This window comes from Anneissia japonica, unplaced genomic scaffold (genome assembly GCF_011630105.1).
Source record: "Anneissia japonica isolate Jap-2015-1 unplaced genomic scaffold, ASM1163010v1 scaffold287829_len2072220_cov186, whole genome shotgun sequence".
Taxonomy (NCBI): Eukaryota; Metazoa; Echinodermata; class Crinoidea; order Comatulida; family Comatulidae; genus Anneissia; species Anneissia japonica.
The window spans coordinates 1,899,842-1,920,154 of NW_022716075.1; the positions used below are offsets into that span (position 1 = coordinate 1,899,842).

General features: G+C 33.6%; 1 protein-coding gene across 2 annotated transcripts in view; it reads left to right on the forward strand.

Moving 5' to 3' along the window:
• LOC117109570 (alpha-1,6-mannosylglycoprotein 6-beta-N-acetylglucosaminyltransferase A-like) overlaps positions 1 to 13,104 on the forward strand; it is an 83,283-nt gene extending 70,179 nt beyond the window's left edge. For both annotated transcript variants that reach the window (XM_033251937.1, XM_033251938.1), the window contains exons 11-17: positions 311 to 435; positions 2,654 to 2,812; positions 6,487 to 6,633; positions 7,626 to 7,820; positions 7,953 to 8,049; positions 10,978 to 11,035; positions 11,875 to 13,104. In XM_033251937.1, coding sequence (XP_033107828.1) covers positions 311 to 435; positions 2,654 to 2,812; positions 6,487 to 6,633; positions 7,626 to 7,820; positions 7,953 to 8,049; positions 10,978 to 11,035; positions 11,875 to 12,073 — 980 coding nt within the window. In that variant the 3' untranslated portion in view covers positions 12,074 to 13,104. The remainder of the gene's footprint in view (positions 1 to 310; positions 436 to 2,653; positions 2,813 to 6,486; positions 6,634 to 7,625; positions 7,821 to 7,952; positions 8,050 to 10,977; positions 11,036 to 11,874) is intronic.
• Positions 13,105 to 20,313: the final 7,209 nt, after the last annotated feature.

The window sequence follows — 20,313 nt, forward strand, 5'->3', positions numbered from 1 at the left end:
GCCCCTAGCCCCTCCGTTGGGCAGGTTCTGGCGCTACCACTGGACTAGTGTAGTCCTGAGCATTGAAAAGACAGTCAATGGGATTTATGTTGTTGGTTTCCTGCTTCAGGCCATCATAATATCTGGGTTTTTTTTTTTGTTTTTTTTTTATTGTTTTTTTTTTAAAGAAAACAGGCTTTATGTTTTCAGTCTGTTGCTTTAGTAAGTGGTGTGGAAAAATCAATCAAAATAAATTTTATGGGTTTAATATGACCTTTTTTTACTTATATCATCATGGTAATTTATGAGCTTTTGTATTGTCTTCTTTCAGCTCACACGCCTGATAATTCTTTCATGGGGTTCGTTGTTGACCAAGCCGAGACAAACCAGCCAACATCAACTGTACGTAAAAGCAATTCAGCCCTCGTTTACGGAAAGAAGTCAAACATGTGGGCCGTAAGTTGACTTGATCAGTCAATTAAATATCAGATACATAGAAACCTGTTCTGTGTTCTGCGATTGTAATTAATATTTTGATCTGGGTACAGTATGTGATATCTTGTGCTTGATATTTCATTTTGCAACTGTCAGATTGATGAGAATCTGTAATTACTTGAATAATGTTTTTAATCCCAGATGTCTAAGTGTCTCGGATAGTACGTAATAACAGAGCAAGATATTTATACTGATTAGGATATCAAATGCACCATGTCAACTACATAATATATATTGTAGGTTATAATTTAAAATAAAAAATGCAGGCAGCATGTTATTTTCATTAATTTTTGTGTCTACTATGCCTGCAGGGGGCTGTAACACACTCATACCTTATTTAGACTACACTCTGTTGCGATCGGTTGCAATGTAAACGGTGGTAATCGGTGAAAATCCGAAACTGATAACACCGATTGCAATCAACCATACACAAAAACTTTACATTCTAGGGCCTAGGACTCCGGTGGCTAGGCCTATGTTGAATGACCTCAGCCAAACAGTGCCTGTGGAATTCGTTGTGATATCGGATTACTTATCGACTACTATTGGTGAGCTCTCACACAATCTAACTTTGCAATTGGGTGTCGCATTTGCTACAACTGATCGCAATGCGATGCTGTCTGAACAGGAGTATTAATTATTATAATTTTACTTATTTCTGTGATCATTATTATGAATATTATTATTATTATTATTATTATTATTATTATTATTGTTATTATTATTATTATTGTTATTATTGTTATTATTATTGTTATTATTGTTATTGTTGTCGCTGTTTATTATATTATTAGTATTCTATGCTTTGGTAGTTGACACTTGTACAGGGAATATCTTCCTTTGTTAACTACCATCTCATGTGAAGAAATAAAATTATGAATTATGAATTAATTATCATCTCACTTGTAAGTTGTGAGAGTAACTCCAGTTTGAGAGTTTAAAGTTCAAAGAGGGAAATTATGGGATACCATTGTAGGTTATCAGAAATTTGAATAATTGATTCTCCACATAGAATGGTATCCAAAAAAAACTATGTCACAGAAAGGTACCCAAAAAAGAACTATGTCACAGAAAGGTACCCAAAAAAGAACTATGTCACAGAAAGGTACCCAAAAAAGAACTATGTCACAGAAAGGTACCCAAAAAAAACTGTCAAGCAATAGGCACATATTAAATGATCCCACTGGGAGTTTTTTTCTGTAAATTAGCAAAAAGAGATTTTTTTAAATACTGTATACCAAGGTTTCTAAATTAAGTCTTATTTTTCACTAATGTCAGTGTAATTTGGTAGACTGTCTATAACTAAAAATCTAATTATCTAATATCACCAAACTACAGTACTGTATATCAATTTGACTCTCAAGTCTATAACACTGCAGTATATTGTCTACAAGGAACTACAATCCATTAATGCACTGGATTCAATTCTTACCTCCCTTCATAGTCAGACATGCAATTGATTGTTGTTAGCAGTCTACTAAAGGCTAATAGTTTCTATTATGACTCATATATTTTTTAGAAATGTATTACGACCATAGTATAACAAATAGTCTAACAATGTTCTTGACACCAATTGATAATGGAACAGGCGCGGATCCAGACCTTCGCATCGTTCTTTTTGGCGAATGTCAGACTGGGATAAAAATAAAAAAGTAAAGTGATTACAGCGCCAGGTGTTTTAGTACTAGGATTATTACTGTGCAAGTATAATCATTTAAATATTGGCTAACGACAGTAAAATATCTTCATATTAAAAGCAATCATATCATGGCATCTCATATTGTATATATTCTGACATGACCTATTTTAATACTGATGCGGTACTGTTTATTCAGGGACGAAGATAGGGGACAAATAGAGAAATACTGTAACTTCCCCAAAAGCCAAAATCCCCCAAAATCATCTTAATAACCTCGATTATTTTGAAATCATTAAATATATTTGCAAAAACCACATTCTGTCATTATGCCAGTACTCTACAGCTCATAATACACTATAAAAAGAGAACTTGCCGTCTCATAATCATTATTACTTGATTTTCTCTAGGCAAAATACTACAAGTAAACTGTCTAAAAATAATTCATACCTTTTATAATTAAAATATTTAATATTTATATTTCTTTGACTCCACAGATTAACAGGTTTTTTTTACCTTCCCCTTTAATTTTGTTTTTTGCAGGATGCTACAGAATATGTAGACATAATTCATTCGAAATTTACTGTGCATGCGACGGTTTTTCGCAATTTAACTGAAATGAAACGTTATTTACCGAACTACGTTATCAACCATGGGATTGTATCAGGTCAAGCGATCCAACAGCTTCTACGAGAAACTAAGGTAAATATTTCTTTGGCCATATTCACAGAATATTTCAAAATATATCATAAGATAAGAATGATTGTGTAGATTTTCCTTTCATGATCGCCATTCAAGTGTGTAACACAATAGGCCCTTTCTTACTACTTCAGTTGCTTATTATATCCTTCTGTGCATTATTTTTTTTTGACATTGTGTTTTATGCATAGTTGTTCAGTGTTTGGAGTATGTGTGTTAAAAATGCTTAGGCTTGACATAAATTGTGTAGACTTTCTGTAAATTGAGTAGATTTTGGAGCTGTTATTGAAAATAGGCATTAAAATATTTTCATTGGAAAATGGCAAGAGCAATTGAAAGGCCATCCCAAAATGAAGTTTAGTTACATGTTTTCTCAGAAACTAGTAATATTACTACATGGCATACTTCATTATCCAAGGCACTCATTTGAATACATATGAGACATACCTGTCTTTCTTGCCTACAAAGCTGTTATGTATCAGTATGTATGTTGTATGGATGTTTCACTGACATAAAATTTGAGTGTGTGAGAGATACTCCACAGAACAGGGTTGACATGTTTTGGATAATATCTGTTTCTAGCAAATATTTTATTCTTTCAACCATGTTCTTTAAATGTTTATTCCAACATTTGTACAGTTTACATAGAGAAACACTGTCAACACTATATTTTGAAAAAAAAATACTTTAGTTTCCAAGGCATTTATATCTGCAATACTTTGTATATGTAGCAAAGACAAGCCAAACTGATCACTTCTTTGCAAAAATAAATTTTTAGTTAATATAGGGTTAAGCAGTGTAATGAAAGTTATAAAATAGTAAAAGAATCATTTAAATTTGACATTTAATTGTGAAGTTACAGGAGTTTAAACATACAGCTGTTTAAAGAATAGTTTTTTGAGAAGTTCACTTTTTCGGGCAGAGAACATCATCAAGTTATAAAAAGAAAATTAGTTTTTTAACATCAGAAATGAGGGAAATACTAACATCGCATGATATATATTCATTTATTCATTCATTTCTGGTTTATTTTTTAAAAAAAAATTTAACACAGCAATATAAAATTTACAAACATTTCACATTAAAAAGTTAACAATATATATATATACTGTCTCTTATACACATCTAGATGTGTATAAGAGACAGTACTGATACATAACAGCTTTGTAGGCAAGAAAGACAGGTATGTCTCATATGTATTCAAATGAGTGTCTATGCATTTACTTTTTTTTTTTTTTATTTAATTGTTATAAACATTTCCTATATTCATTCGAAAATCAATAATCAAATGAAGTTAATCTTCACCATGTATGAACATTGAAATTCATGAAATAATAATGATAAATTTAGATTTATTGAATGATTTATTTTATTAGTTCATGCCTGACACATAGTCACACATCCTATGCGATGCTATGATCGAAGATCAAACACCATTTGTCACGGATTGTGCGCAGACGATGTTGAAATTAGCACGCAAGACACCTCGCACGCAGGTGTCAGGCAGACTTGAAATGCAGGTGTAAATCAGAATTTAAATGATCTGATTTCTACTTATAGTCATAATTTCAGATTTAATTTATTGCATAGTGGATTACTATGTGAGATTCCTTCTCATCAATTTACACAGCTTTCTGTTTTAGTCTCGCTAAAGAAAGCGATTGTTTTTTAAATTTACATGTACGCTAAGTCATTAATAAAAACATCTTCACTTCTGGCAGCGGAGTGTCAAATGAAGGTGATAAGTTAAGATATTTTGTAAAAAAAAAAAAGATAGATTTGTAATATAATAATTTAAATAAGGGCATAGTACAGATTTCTTGCAACAAACCTTTTTTACATTCAATTCTATTAATACTATTAAGTTATAGTCACTTTTTTAATATGTGATTAATGGCAAATCATTTTATTCATATTGTCAACTGTTTTGATGTTATTGACTGCTGGTAGTCTACAGAGGGTCCCCTCCCCTTTTGCTGCAGTAGGCATGTCATCATGGATGGGGTATAATTTTACCTACACCTTCGTTTCTGTTCATAATTTTTATTTTCTTTCTGATTTGTATGAATGCTTTGACTGAAATATTTGGGTCCCACTTAAGTAGGCCGTACATGACGTAATTGTGATATATGGTGATCTCTATAGTGGATTTATAAATCACCTGATAGTGTCTTAATGCTTCCTACTAGTTCAGATGGATCTGGTAGAGTATCTGAATAGGGTAATCTCTCTCTTTGATTTGAAATCCAAACAGGAACAGTTTATTGTCATCATATCACCTTTTTCCATGATTTTTTTTAAGCATTGTGAGACTATAAAGAGTGCTATATAAACTGCATTTATTTGAATAAATGCTCTGGGGCTTTTATTGTAGAGAAAAGTTTTTGGGGGAGCATTTATTCAAGGGAGGCATTTATTTTTGTTTTGTGTAAAATGGATATAAATACTCAAATAAACACCCCTGAACTTTACTATAAATGTGAAACTACAGCACATACAGTAATTACCGCCAAAATGTATATATGCGTGTTCATAAAGGCTTAGTTATTGATCCCAACCAGGTTAGAAAAATTGTAAGTCTACTTGAGTAGAATATAATAAAATGTGTTATGAATGATGTTGCTCCCATTATATTTGTTTAAAGTAATTTAGGGGGTGTTTATTCAAGGAAAAATATATGCCTCGGCGTATGGCGTTTATTTGAGGGAGGTCTAGTGGGGGCATTTGTTCAAATTATTACAGTATTCAGATATTATTACATCACTATGGAGGTGTTTTTTCATACCAAAGTTTACTGTAAATATAATTATAATTTTTGTTGTGGAATCGCTTTGAAATCAAAGCACCAGATGAATATTATCAGTTTCAATTCTGTATTATGTATTATTATGTATAATAGACAAGTAATTGATATAGCAGGTGTGATGTGAGCTGTCATCCATAAGTTTGGGAATGATATATGTTGAATAAATTTTATTTATACTGAATGTTAATGGAGCACATTGACTATTATGGTTATCAGTGACATTGTCACAGTGAAAAACTGATCGTAGAGGATTTCAATTTTTTTATTAGTTTTCATGTTCATACACTTGAGGATTATCTTTATTTGATTATTAATTTACAAATGAACTGAAAAAGTAAAAGAAAAGTAAAATTAAATTAGGTTATAGATAAATAAATTAAATATATGAATATAAACAAAAATAGTAAGAAACGAAGTGATACAAGCCATTCTGATTCAATATATTGAACTTTATTTGTTCATCTTTAGGAATAAATTATATACACAATCCGACTGTACGTATATACAGTTGAATATAACAATATTTGTATCTTAATTGCACTTAAGAATGACTTCAAGATGGAGTTTTTTTAGCATTATATATCTAGTAACAGATAAATAAAAGGGCAGAAATTATAAAAATATAATAAGGATAAAAAATATTAGGCAGATAGAAAAATGTAAATGAATAATTTACAGTATATTAATATATTACACAAACTATCATCTAATATTATTTTCTCTATGTTTGATCTGTTTCCTTATCTCTCCATTCATTTTTCTATAATATTTATTCACTGTATTATGTAAAGCATTTCTTTCTGTGTTTCCATAAAATTTCAATATTTATATTTATTTATTTTTTTATATTTTCAATTTGGTTTTCTTTCAGCTTTTTGTTGGTCTTGGTTTCCCGTATGAAGGACCAGCACCATTAGAAGCCATTGCAAATGGTTGTGTGTTTCTTAATCCGTTATTTATACCACCAAAGAATTCACTAAATACTAAGTTTTTCAAAGATAAACCAACGACAAGACAGGTATGAGTCATTAACTGGATTACTGTTTGTGTGCCTTCACTGGTGCTGTTATTAAATCTGACAATTTGCTGGTTGGAGCAAAGTTAAAGGAATATTAGTACTTTGCTCTTGTATTATTCGGGTTAGAGTGTTTGCTGGTTTGTAGAGGAGCAAGTATTGGTTGTTTTTTTTTTTGTGAAATATGTTTTGATGTTATGTGTTGCTTGGTATTTAGCGGCTTTTCTTTTACAAAGCGCTTTGTTGTCCCTGGTCATTTGGTCCTCATGCTTAAGTGTTACTGCCATATTGGCTCGTAGCAGACGATCACACCAGGTACCATTTATGCTCCTGGGTGTAGAGAAGCAACGCAGGCACAAGTGAGGTGCACTGCGAGGGATTGAAACTCAGACCTCAATGTTGAGAAACCAAATGATTTCCCCTGTACTAAACCGCTTCCAATGAAGGAATGGCCATGTGGAGAAAAGATTTGCAGTAATTAAATAAAAAACAAGTTCCTAATTCTGATTAAAAATTTTATTGCAAGTATAATGGATTGCATTACAATACTGTAACATCCATTCATAATTAGGAATTTGTTTAAGACTAGTGTAACAATAGCTACTGCTAAATAAAACAATAACACACCGTCCCTAAAACTGATGTCACCTCTGTGTTGTGTCAAGTACTTTTCCTGGTCTGTCAGTATAAATTGGCCTACAATTTTAGTATGGAACAACACAGACAGTTGCATTATACTATAGATAGAAATGCACATGAATATATAATACACGCACATAGCATCTTGATGTGTCGTATATAAAGCCCTGACTATTAATTTTTATTTGACAAAAACATGTGACATGCCTAAATATGGTCATGATGACATCACATCATGACCATATATAGGCACATCATGACTATATATGGGCATACAACAGGTTTTTGTCAAAGAAAATTTGATAGTGTGGACAAAGCTTTTCAACAAATTCCATATCCTTGTGCTTTCTCCACAGCTGACGTCTCAGCACCCATATGCAGAACAGTACATCGGTAAACCGTATGTTCACACTGTGGACATCAGTAATACCACAGCCCTGGAGATGACGTTAGCTGAGATAGTAAAGCAGGGGGAATTGCCTCCACATCTGCCCTTTGAGTTCTCGTGCGAGGGCATGTTGCAGAGGCTTAGCATCTATATACAAAATCAGGTGAATTATCATGCTCTAATATTATATTGGGGTACACTTTGTTTATCGGTTATCTGGTTCTTATGACTGGTGGTCCTTGCTAGTATCCATGCTTTGCTTAGTACCTTGACACCCACTTTAATTGTTTTGCAGGAATTCTGTGGAGAGTCACATTGGCCGCCAAAGCACGCTATGAAACAGGTTGTTGCTCAGTCGGGAGAATCCTGTAAAGATACCTGTAGCAGGCAAGGTACAGTACAATAAACTGCACACAAACACTGCTAATTCAATTTAAACAAGTAACTTGTCTCATTCAAAAAAACAAAACAAAAATGGTAAAAGAAACAGATTTTCTAGGTGGACTGTCTAGTTATTTAAAAAAAAAAAACAATCATCTAGTTATGTAAAAACATCAAAGCAAGTATTTATATTGTAACAATTAAAATATTTACCAAAAAAATCAAATATTGAGTTCAAGATGTTATATTTGCATCAAGCATTTTTTTTTTATTCAAAAAAAATTAAACCATATTAAAATAGGGTAATCAATCCAGCTAAGCCAAGGAGGTCAGCTGATATGCAGTGGCTCTTTAAAAAAAAAAAAATAAAAGACAATTCAATACATACACATAGATAAAGAATATAGGTCTAACTTTCTAAGTGATAATACTCCTATTAATTATTTTTTTAAAAGTTTACTAATTGTATAAAATATAGGAATTTAGTAGAACTGTTTTTATCGTTAATAAATCAAACACAGCGGATGTTAACTTACTGCGACATATGGCCAAAGAGCATATGTGGCAAAGACAAGCCAAACCAGTCACTCGTCGGAAAAATCAATTTTTAGTTATTAATACAGTAAAAATTTAAACAGTAAAATGAGAGCTATAAAATGGTAAAAGGATCATTTAAATCTGACACTTCGTTATGAAGTTACACGAGTTTAAAGAACAATATACAGCTGTTTAAAGAACAATATTTGAGAAATCAGCCTTCAAAGTTTACGATTTCAGGCATTTCTTAGGCAGGAACCATCACCAAATCGTTAAAAATTGTTGTTTTAACATTGAAAATGAGGAAAATAACAGCATAGCATGATGTATAGATATATAAAGGTTAGTTTAGTGCAATAAAATAGATTTCCAAAATTTTGAAATTCCAGCATGTTTTGGCCATTATCTCCAAAACAGGATTTGCGATGAGTGACTGGTTTGGCTTGTCTTTGCCACATATACATCTTCAGCCTTGTATCCTTGGAATGATCTACCTTTTTCAATAGGTCTGATACATCTATTACTACATTTAAATCTGAACGTAAAACTCATCTCTTTAACAGCTTGGCTTTTTAATATAAATTGCGCCTTTGATCATTATTCTTGGAATCGACGCATTACAAGTTTTTTTGTTGTTTTTTTATTAATATTAAGCTAACCAGATGAAACTATTCAAATTTATTAATGTACTTTTACATATAAGCATACAAATATATATATGGGTGCATTAAAATTAGTAGGTGGAACTGCCTTCAGCAACAGTACATTTTCAGCAAATGACCTAATAAGCTATAAGAGGTCAAAATAGGAGCGTTTACGTCATGGCTACAGTAATCTTGTCACCATCATATGCACCAAGAACAATTAAGATTAATCAACATCATGCTATTATAGCATGTTTGTATGGACATACTAAGAAATATCTGATAAAGCGATGCGGTTACATTTAAAATACATGTTATCCGGGGACTTGAGTGGAGATAAACAATGCATTAAGTGGTCATCTCTAAACCCCTTTGCCAATATTAAGTACAATAAAATATATTATTAAGTATCACATACTTTTTTCGTTAGTGTTCAAACCGATATGTATATATGTTTTGTGCCGTTTAAATTCCATCCCAATTAAATTTATTGAGATCGGTGAGTCTACTCTACTTGTTTAAAGTGAAGACAGAAACCTTGGAGTTATTCTTGACACTAATCTTCAATTAAAGCAACACACACATTGTTTATTTCTTGTTTAACCTGAGTTAACAACTTAGTTGAAAACTGTTATTCTTATGTGCATCCTGAAAATAGGCAGTGTCAGGAAATACTTGGACAAAAAGTTGACTGAAAGACTGGTACATGCCTTCATAACCAGTGGTGGCACCAGGGGGGAGGGGACAGGTCAAGTTCCCCCGCTGGACAGAGCTCGTCGGGCAGTCAGACCATAAAACATATAAAAATAGGCCCACACCAAGCCAACACATGTCTGTCACACTCTGAGAGTGCCATTTTCGGCCATCCAGAGGTTGATATTCTTTAAAAAAAAATATCATTTGGGATCGGAAAACCCCTCTCAACCCCTTCCCCCAGCTCGAGCATACGAGCTCAAGTCCCCCTGTCGGACAACTGAGCCCCCCCCCCCGGACAACTTAGCCCCCCCCCCCCAGAAAATATATCCTAGAGCAGCCACTGTTCATACATCCCGTGTGGACTTAAGCAGCAGCATGCTTTTTGGCCTTCCCAACTGCTTAAGCTCCGAAGGGTGCAGTACATCGCTGCTCGCATCGTAACCAGAAGTAAACCATGTTGTCACATAACACCTGTCATCCATGATCTTCGTTGGCTACCAGTCAATAAAAGAATCATCTTCAAAATCCTGTTCATTACTTTTAAAGCACTGCACTCTGGTGCTCCAACTTGCATAAGGTGACTTTCAATTTGTAATCCTTCACAGAGATTACACTCCTCATCACAGTTCTTACTCAATTCCCAAAGGTCAATACACTATCTTAGGTCAAAGATTGTTTTCCTTTGCTTCATCCACTCTATGGAATGAATTGCCTGAATACATCAAGCAAGCTTCCACACTAAAGGCTTAACTCAAAACTCATTTATTTCTTTCATTGCCCTCTTTTCCACCCAATCCTTTGCTCTTTTAGTGTTTGTGTGAGATTGTGTGTGGTTTATATAAGTACAACTTATTATTATTTATTATATTTTTATCTTTCAGGGTTCATTTGTGAGCCAGCTTTTTTTAAGTATATCAACAATAATTGCCCTTTTCTTCTCCCACTCCTTTGCTCTTTTAGTGTTTGTGTGAGAGTGTGCGTGGTTGTAAAGCGCATTGAAGCTTCGCATTGTCGCACTATATAAGTTCAATTATTATATATTATTATATTTTTATCTTTCAGGTTTTATATGTGAGCCAGCATTTTTTAAATATATCAACAATAAGGAAAACTTTCAAGAGTAAGTTTCACAAACTTTCTAACATGTAATAGCTTTAAGCTTTGTCCACAGTATCAAATTTCCTTTGACAAAAAAAACTGTTGTATGCCCATATATAGTCATGATGTGCCTATATATGGTCATGATGTGATGTCATCATGACCATATTTAGGCATGTCACATGTTTTTGTCAAATAAAATGATTTTATGTTGATAATGATTGGCTGTTAAACAGACCATTATCCTTGATGTCGTGCCTCCTAGCAGAAACATCACGGAACTGCTCCCGGTATAATGCTATGCCAACCCGCTTCTACAACCCTTACATAGCATTAGTGGTTCAAAATGGTCAGAACTGGATGGGACACTCTTACGCTTTGTCAAGACTATCAAATAGACAAAAATCTGTTTTATACCCATATATAGTCATGGTATGCCTATATATGGTCATGATGTGATGTCACCTTGACCATATTTAGACATGTCACATGTATTCGTCAAATAAAATTTGATAGTGTGGACAGAGCTATATGCATGAAAGGAAATTGATGCCATTGATGTTGATCTGTTCAATATATTCATGGTGTACTCTGTTGCTGACATTACAACACCATTCAACATTCCTTCGCTACTTAGCAGTGCCACCAAGGCATTCGATACAGCTGAGTACCTCCGCAGCTTTTCATTTGGCATCATTTCGCAGGAGATGCAAAAGCAGGAAAAACACTGCCACCGGAAGGATGTGCAACTCCCTTTATATACTTGTACTTGAACAAAAAGATAAAAGAAATAATTTATGTCTATTTTATGTATTATCTGACATTAAATAAATTTCAATATAAACTGCTTTTTTTTTTCAGACAAAATATACCTTGTATGAAATTTAAGTATTTAGAAGAGATCATAGCACCCTCTTGGGACCAATTGGATCAAACCTGCTATATGCAGTCAGAAATATTGTTGTTTAGTTGTGCTGGTAACGATAGTGACCATAGACGGATGTGTCCCTGCCGAGATTTCATCAAAGAACAAATTGCAATTTGTACAGAGTGTCTTTAAGATTTACTTTCTCATGAGTCAATGTCATAAATTGATATCGGTCCCACAGTAGTGGAGGTTTCAATTGTGTGCTCTATTTAATCTTGGATCCAAGTATTGACATACTGTACAATGTTGGTGTTACTGAGGTAACACTAACGATGTCCCACCTTGATATCTATTTTGTGAGCCTGTAATCTTTCAATCCATAAAAAAATGGAAACATCCACAACTTGCCCTTCTGTGATTGGTAAGGATGTTGCACACAGCCTTGAAAACATCTACACATGGTGACTGTTAATATATACATAGATACGACATAAACTCATGAGAAATGATATTTCATCACTGCTTAAATAAGAGGATATTTTTCTACCGTACCGTATGCTTCATAAATGTTACTACTTTAGGTTCTTAATTTTAACTGTTATTGATTCAGCAATGATACTGTTTCTTGTTATGTCCAGATTATTGTACAATACTTTTTGAGTCATTATTTACGTTGTTTCTAAATGGTCTGTTTCAACGAGACAGCTTTATATAGTCATCGCCCGCCAATGATGATTTCAAATTAAAATGAAATTATAGTTTTAGATAATAGCACATCTGCCACCGCAAAAGGCTGGAAGTTTTAGTAGGAAAATCAAAACAAAAATCTTCCTCAAAGTTTAGAAAATTATATAGAATTTATGAATCTGATTATTGAACATTTTACATTGCAATTTTGCTTTATTTACGAAGATGCGCTATAGAATCTTGAGAGCCTAAGCGCATCCTTTATCACTTTTTTTTCCTCACACGCTCTCATTTTTGTATTTGTCGGCCTCTTTGCTTCCTCTCATATGTGTGTTTTAATATTTACTTTTTAATTATATTTTTCATGTCATATTTAATTTCTTTTTGTACAATTTTACCATATCATTGTGTTTTGTTTGATTGGATTGGATTTATTCGGTGTAAACACCAAGGATAGCCCACGAAAGTCTAGAAGAAGACTTATTTCCAGTGGGGTCCTTCTGGTGGTGATTGGGTAGTACACTGGGAGACAATCCCCTACTCTTTTCCGAAGAATGTACTGAGTTCTTTAACGTGCACATGGGCCATAATGCACACGGGACCAATGGCTTAAACGTCTCATCCGAAAGACGGTGCGCTGTTGTAACTTGTATTTCTGCCCTCTAGCTGAAACACAAGGAGAGGCAGCGATGGGAATTGAACCGGGGACCTACAGATCTCCACGGTTTAGCGCACACACAACGGCTACCACCAGATTAGCCGACTGAGCTAAGCTGTTGCGCATTTCGCTTACGCATTTTGCTGCGCATTTCGCTTGTCCTAGAGCAAGGCACTTTATCAATGGGTACAAGTTTTTTTATGAGTAACCCGGGGAAGCATCACACTATCATCCGCTTTACGCTTCCTAAAACTGGAGATAAGTTCCAGCCCTATGAGCACCTTTGGCTTGCCAAGGATTTACCTTATATTTGTTTTCACCTAAAGACTGTCAAAAACATCTTGCTATTAAATGAGAAAACAAAATTATATTTTAATTTTGGTTTCCACCCATTTTTGTTTTTTCAAAAAGTATAGTTTGATAAAGCAAGAATCTAACAAGGTCTAAATGGTCCTGCCTACAATCTGTTGAAATATACTCTAGTTCATTATACATGGTTGGTGCTTACATATTACTAAAAAAGTTCGAGAATGAAAGTGCAATGCAATGTTCCAAAAAGAAAGCCTCCACAAAGGAGCCAAGTTAGTCATAATGTATGGTATTTTTTATGTTGCGTTGGTGGTTTATTAATGTTGGTTATATTTCGGTTGTTTAGTAGAGGTGGTAGTAATTTAATTGTTACCATGCTAAGTGTGGTTATTATGGGAGAATGCTAGATAATAGTAAGACAATGAAACCGCACTATGTTTTTATCAGTGTTATCACGGTAATTATTTTTGTATGTAATTTATTCATATTGCCAAAATTATAAATGCTGTATGAAAAACTAATGTAAATTAAAATTGTAAAAAATTTACACAATATGTTTCAACAAATAAATTATAAAAATTGAACATGTGTGTGTGCTTTTCTGAAAATAGTTATCGCAGTGAAGGTTTAAATAATGTTGCATCTTAGTGCACACATTTGTAGAAAACCTACAGCCTTCATTGGTATTATAGTTAAATATGATAGGCAGGCAATCATGGTTATTAAGAGCAGGCACCTGAGGAAGCAATGTTTAGATATGGTGTACTGTAGTTTCTAAGACACAAAAGGGTGTTTGACAGAAAAAAAAATGTTAATATGATACAGATTTGTAGAAACTGGGGTTAAAGGTAAAAAAATGGTGGTGTTGATATGGGTTGTCTCCAATCTTGTACCATATTTTCCAGCATTATAATTGTTTTCATGGAAACAGAATATAGTAACCAACGTTTTTTTGCCGGAATAAAACTCCCCGGATTTGGCCTACATTAAGAATATCAAAAAAATAATAATTTTTTTCAATTTGAAAGCAAAGGTACAAATTTCGCTCACCCTCAATTTTAGAAATCCCAATATTTTCACATAAGTTCTTGTCTCAAAAGTCTAAGTAATTATCTTTAAATCTTGATATTTCAAATAGAGAGTCCTGGTTTTTATGATCGTTTTACAACAAGGAATTTCAATTGAATTTATTCGGCATCATTAAAAAAAGAAGCAAAACATTACAAACATTAAAAACATCAGTTTACCAATTTACATTGAGATAGATAAAAAGGTCCGAAGCCAGAAGTTAAAATAGCAATAAAATATAATTATTAGTAAAAATGTAAATTTTTTTAGTTAATTTATCGTTTATTCTTATATACACCTTTCGAACAGAATGTTGGGGGCCAACTCAGACAGCGTCGTACGATGCAGCCCGACGCGATTTGTTGTCACGTCGGGTCTGTGTGAGTTAAACTGGTTAAACGCAGACGCGATGGTGTGCGTCGGGGGCAGTCGCGTCGTAGAATATTAAACATGTTTAATATTTCTCACGACGGCTTAAGACTGTCCCCGACGATAAATCGGGTCGGGCTGCGTCGGCCTTTAGACAAACCCATTAAAGTCCAAGAGGACTTATTTCCAATTAGGTCTAAAAAACCATCACCTAATAGAATAGTATATAGGCCTATATAAAAAAAAAGGACAAAAAAATTTTAAAAATACGAAATTTACACTCGGAATATTTATATTCGACGAATAAATTCAGACCTTCGAAATGTATCAGATATGCTCTTTAAACGCAATAGCTGAGCATCTCTTGAGCTGCTCATAACAAGGGACTGCCATTTATATCCCTACCTAATTGCCATTTACATCCCTACCTAATCCCCATTCAGCAACTGTCCTTAGGTTCTACATGCTTCGACACAGTTCATTGACTGCAACCATATAATTTAAATTGTGAAGTCGGGTGTTGACTTATATTCCGAGTGTAAATTTGCAATATATTTCAGATTTTCACCTTTTAAATGTTGTCCATTAATACAATGTCGGTAAATCCTTGAAATAAAAATAATAATAGCTAGACTTACTATGTCTGTACAACAGAACATAGGGCTTTTCCTTATTACTATAATGAAAAATTAAGTTGAAATTGCAACAAAAAAACATGTTAAAAAGTATAAAGTAAAAAATAAATAAATAAAAACGGAAAACCAAAATACTTATAGTACTAAACAATGAAAACCAAGTTCACAACTACCGCGACGTTAGTGAGACTCGAACTATTGCTGCAATGGTAATAACGAGGTACATCGAGACTCGTAAATGTGAGCCGACTTTGTATTATAGGCTAGTGTATTTTTCGTTCATAGCGATTCAGTGACTGAAAGCAAAAACTGTTAATGCATATTACCGTAGTTTGGGTTTAAACGCTTTAGAAAACGCAAATTGCGTTTATATAATTTAATCAACTGTCCAAAAATGTTTTTAATGGTTCTCTTATCCACAACTTACTCCGGATCGTCATCAAAATTTGATCTTTTTTTTTTTTATTGGACATGACAAACTGTTCTGCGAAGTTTCATTTTGATCCATTTATAACTGGGACGTGAGTACTGTAAATGACCCTCAACTTCACACCCGAATTTAGATGGTCGCCAACACTTACCGTAATAATCTTTCCCGAAAATTGCATTCAGATTAGTTGATTAGTTTTTTGAAATATCTGATCTGGGACTTTTTCCTATGAATGGTTCTCATAGCCACACCCTACGCCAGATCGTCACCAAAATTTAATCATTTCTTCTTTGGACCATGATGAACTATTATGGAAATTTTCATTTAGACCCGTTGATAATGGAGATATTAGGGTCTGGGAGGTCGGAAATTGAAATGACCCTCAAATTTACACCCTCAGCTGGATCGTCACCAACACGTAATACTGTAATGTCTTCCTTGTAACTTGGTTAAATTTCAAGAAAGTTTCATTCAGACCAGTTGATTAGTTTTTGAAATATCTGGTCTGGGACGTTTTCCTTTGATGGCATATCCACACCCCACCCATTATCGTCACAGAAATTCAATCATTTCTTTACTAGACCTTGACGAACTATTATAGAAAGTTTCATGTAGACCCATAGATTAGGTTTTTGAGATATTTAAGTCTGGGACGTCAACAATTTATATGACCCTCAAAGTTACACCCTAAACGGGATCGTCACTAACACGTAACAATTTCTTCCTTATACCTTGGTTAAACTTTCCCGAAAGTTTGATTCAGATCAGTTGACCCGTTTTTGAAATATAGTGTTTGCCCTTAAATCCCTTTAATTAGTGCTCACATCAATACCCCACTCGAGATTGACACTACAGTAAATATTAGGAGGCACATCCTGGATATATGGTCTACCGGTATGCTTCGACAAAGTATGAAATGACCCAAGCATGGAAAGTGACCAAAGTGCCGGGCGGAATAACCCAGTGCAAAAAGATAGGAAAAACGATATGGAAGAAAAAAAGAAAAACAAAAACAATGGCCTTTCCAGTTACTGCTGGGAAAAGCCAGTTATTATTTTCAATAGATAAAGGATTAACATGCACTTTATAACCACAGTACATGTTAATAACATCTATCAAACAACAACAGTGTAGGCATGACTCATGCCTTCACAGGATGATATTATTCTTATTAATGATGCACTCGCTTTCCATCTAAGCTAACATGTTAGTCGCAAAATTGATTAACAGGAGCCTGAACGTGAACACCCATAGAAATCTGTCTGATCATGGAGACACCTTCCTGATTTTATCCAGTACGGTATACTGAAGGTGACGATCTTCCTAACAACTCACTTTCGTTAATCCCATTATTGAAACAATGATCCCGATGTCTCTGGTATGTCTCTAATAGTTTGATATACACTACTGGAGACAGGCGTGTTGTCTGTTAATGTGCGTCCAAACCTATTAGCCACACAATGTACTTCATAGCACAATTCTTTAACGTTGGTTATAAATTTACTTATACCACCATGAGATGTATTATAAAAGCATAAGAATTGACGTTTCGATTGGTAGTCTAGATGCTTTACTTAAATAATTATTGTTATTAGGCTTTAGTTGTCTTGTCTTAATTGGCACCAATCCTAGATGTTATTATTAAGTCTTTCATGACTCCTGCTTTAGCCGACCCATACAGATCCACCTACAATTGAGTATGCAACTATGGTGCTCATTCAATTTACAGTTTGGTCTGTGAAATTGTGTGAAAATCCCCAGTGGATGATGATTATACCTCTATTTATTCATAGGATTTAAATATCAATGTATGCCGAAAAATGACTTCAATTTCGGTTTGTTCATTATGTTCAATGATAAACCTTGCACTTAGGTCTTTATTTACAGTACTTGGTTTACAAAATACATTGTAAATGATATGTCGTCATCAGATTCCAGATGATGACATAATTAATGTCGAAATATTGAATCCCAACACGATGGCGTGCATTTCAATACTTGGAGCATGTATTGTACTTTCTTACAAAATACTCCATCAAAACAATTTTACGATTGAGTTATTGTATTAGTACAGGTTACAAACGCCGGTACAACATGCAGTATGTGTTCACGTAATCATGTAACTTGCATGTTATTTTGATAGGCCTGTTTATCTGATTTGCAATAATCATATTAACTGTTTTAAATCAATAATTATAAGTGCACCTAGCAAACATGAACTGATCACTGTTTAGATGTCTGTGTAGGGTGTTATCGTGTATCTATTTACCATACTAGCCCGGCCAATTACGCATTTCACAGACCAAACATGTAGGCCTCTGACTATTGATGTTTCTTGAGAGGGATGGGGTTTTGGATTATGGACAGTCGTTACCTTAAGCCCATAGGGGGTCGGCTTTACCTACCAGAAGCAGAACCTTAGAGGCTGCTGGATCCCTGATGTAATATTCGCTTTAAGAGTCTAAATCACGAAACCGACTCAAATGTTCTTGTAATTATTGCATAGATCAGATAATATTGAAAATGGTATGTAGTTTAATTAATATTAGGCCAATACGTTTTTAGGCATAGTTTGGTTGAAAGTAAATATGATAGATTTTGGAAATTTCCTCATGTAAAGTGTTTTTTATTTATCAAGTAAATCATTTAATAATAATTGTGCTGTTTTATGTAAAATGGTCTACAGACAGAAAAGGCATACACTGTCCTCTATTGTGGTTTAGCTTTTTCAGAGTAAATACGTATTTGGAAAATTATCGCGTATATATTATTATATATTTATTTCAGTTGGTAGCTCTAAGTTTTCTCTTTCTCATTTTCAGTGTTGGTGTATAAAATAATAAAACACTTCATTTGCAGTAGGTAGGCCTAATAATAGCCTAATACTCGACTTCAATAAGTATAGCTTATGCCATCAACCAAATAGTACTTTGCCTACATTTTCTTTATATGTGTGTTCTGCAAAACTTCTAAATTTTCCAATTGGTGACAGGTCTATGTAAATAACCGGCTTATTAGACCTAATGTTATTTTATTACGTCGTGTATTTTAGTGTATTGATTTTTTTTATGTCTGGAGCCGAAATGCAGCTTTATTTATACGGTATATAGCCAATAAATTTAACGTTTATGTCCATTTTCATTCCGCCGTGGAAAATCGATAGGTAGTTGTTACTCGTCAAACAACGGGCCAGTCGGATTTCAGGATGTCGTTGCCATATACGTGGTTGTACAGTTCCTTTGGAATTACCAATAGATTTAGGCATCTGTTGCTGTACGTCTAGTGATAAAAAAAAACAAACAAACAAAACAAAACAAAGAACCCTCGTTGGACTTCCAGACTATTTTTTTGCAAAATATATGACGTAGGCCTATAGAGACCAAGTACAAATAGTTTCCTGAGATTTGCCCCAGACATAACCCCCAGAGAGGAACGGACAGCTCGCACTTAGGGGGGAAATGAAGCTGAAATAGTGGGAAAAGAAAGCACTTCGTGTTCCGTTGTGATTAATCAAATATGTTTTGATTTAAAATTCGAATAAAAGGTTCATTTATGATCATACTGTCTGTATTTAATTAACGTTAACAATAAAATTAAATACATTTTTTTAAGAACCAGTACGGTACAATTTTGCCCAGGCTCAGTGTTCTTACTTTCTTTTGCCAATTTCAGTCTCTAAATAATGTTCTTATTTTGTTCTTATTTTACACTTTTCAAAGATAAAAAAATTAATATTGCACAACAGTATAGGCCTATTATTGTATTATAGCCTTTTTTAACATTGTACTTTACAGTATGTGAATAGCTACATTTTAGTTATTTTTTTATTTTTTTAAAAATAAAAACCTCATTTGACATTATACCTCACCCTCTCTTTGTTCTTACTTTTTAAAGCAATTTCATCCTCGGTGTTCTTATAAAATGTGTTCTTGTGACAACAAATGGTGTATTTGTATTGTTTGCTTTGTATAAGCATATATATTTAAATTAAATTATCAGTTTTCGATTGAAAATTTTGAACGCGAGAAAGTAAATCATAGTGCATAGGCGTATCAATCAATCAATCTGGAAAATAAAAATCTTTATTTTCCATCATAACAAAAAAAGAAACAAATTAAGATAGAGGAAGTACAACAAAGGCAAAGCCTGAAAATGTTGTTCTACTTTTAAAATATAATCATTTATATATATATATATATATATATATATATATAAATGATTAACAATTTATGAAATGTAAATAAAAGAAGAATGCACTGTGCACTGACCTCCGTAG